The sequence below is a fragment of the Phytophthora parasitica genome, assembly GCF_000247585.1.
Source record: "Phytophthora parasitica INRA-310 unplaced genomic scaffold supercont2.92, whole genome shotgun sequence".
Lineage (NCBI taxonomy): Eukaryota > Oomycota > Peronosporomycetes > Peronosporales > Peronosporaceae > Phytophthora > Phytophthora nicotianae.
The window spans coordinates 17,913-19,411 of NW_008649078.1; the positions used below are offsets into that span (position 1 = coordinate 17,913).

General features: G+C 44.1%; 1 protein-coding gene across 1 annotated transcript; it reads right to left on the minus strand.

The window, feature by feature from the left end:
• Positions 1-1,034: 1,034 nt before the first annotated feature.
• Positions 1,035-1,486, minus strand: PPTG_18712 (hypothetical protein; the record flags this gene model as incomplete). The annotated part of the gene is made up of 2 exons (XM_008916949.1): positions 1,035-1,386; positions 1,473-1,486. 2 exons carry the CDS (start codon positions 1,484-1,486, stop codon positions 1,035-1,037), a joined length of 366 nt encoding a protein of 121 aa, XP_008915197.1.
• Positions 1,487-1,499: the final 13 nt, after the last annotated feature.

The window sequence follows — 1,499 nt, forward strand, 5'->3', positions numbered from 1 at the left end:
CGGCAGCATCTTTAGACTTGGACTGATCAGCAGGTCGCGCACGTACTAAAAGTTGCACGAGGCTCCACGATCCTCCACGACTCGAACGACTGGCGATTGTCAGTAACGCACTTGACAACACCATTGCCCGCACACTGCAGCACCTTTCCCGTTCGGCAAGACACGAAAAACAGAGAGCACTCTGAATTCGTCTTCATTGTGAAATATTCGTTTGAGCCAAATTGTTTGGGTCGAAAACGCATGTACCAGTCGAGAGAACTGTTAGATAGCGCCTATTGTAGACAGACTGAATAGTCACCTTGCGACCTCCGATGTGATGCAAATAGAGCTGCTCGTAATAATCACGATTATCTTCCAGGCAGCGCGCATTCTTTAATCCGGGCGGGCATTGTAGATTCTTGCGAGTGCGTATGGATTGCAAAATAATGGGATAATTGAACGGGATTTCCGATATTTCCATCTTGTCGAAGAACGGAGCTCGCTGCAGTTCTGAGATTACTGGATGAATTGGAAATGATACCAACTTTTAACTGGATGGACGGCTGCGTTGCCCCCCCCCCCCCCCAAAACACCCCAAAAGCCTACGCATCTTCGCCCAACGATGTTGAACATCGGCCCGAGACAAGACGGCGGCGAAAACCACCTCTTATCTGATGATAGAAATCTACACAATGTATTGTCAGCATGCTTCTGTTGTTATTCTACGAGGTTTTGCAGCAATAAAACAATCGAGTTCAAGGTATGATGGTCATATCAGACGCTTTGGCAAGAATACCAAATCGAAGTCATTTCTTGATGAAAAAAACCGTCTTAATACGGCTTTTTTTCTAAATTTATTAAATACGAACAGAACTTGATCTTTGTTCTTTTAAATTACTTCAGATGTAATATTTCTCAATTTCCAAAAAAGTTCTGTAATTTATTAAGAAACGTACGCAATTTTTTTACATAGTGTACAGTGCATGGGATACTAATTGGCATTGTCCGTTAAAAGAGCACGAAAAATATTCACCATTCATCATGCAGCAAACGTTCTACTTCTTCTCAATATAAGTCGCTGCCTTTGACGAAGACACTAGTGGTGAATTAAACATACGTATCACAATTCGCTCGATCTCGGCCGGAGTCTTTCCACACTTCGTCAGCTCCACAATAAAATCTTGTCGCTCCGTACCAGTAAGATCATCACGCAGAGTAGGCACGTTTGGCACACAGCTGATGGTAACACGAGGCTCCACAATTCTCCAAGTTCCGCCGTAATGTATGGTATCACTTGTACTTGTACACTTCACGACACCATTTTTATCGCACTGGAGGACTGTCACGAATAGGAGATAACCATCTGGGTCACTTTCAATACTTAAAGCGTCCCCACGCGCCGTTGCTCTTTGGATCAAAGACACGACTTCCACAATCGTAGACTTGAAGATAGCGGTCACTATGTGTGGCTTGGATGAACACTTTATGCTCACGTGCTCATAGACATCACGGTTGTCTTC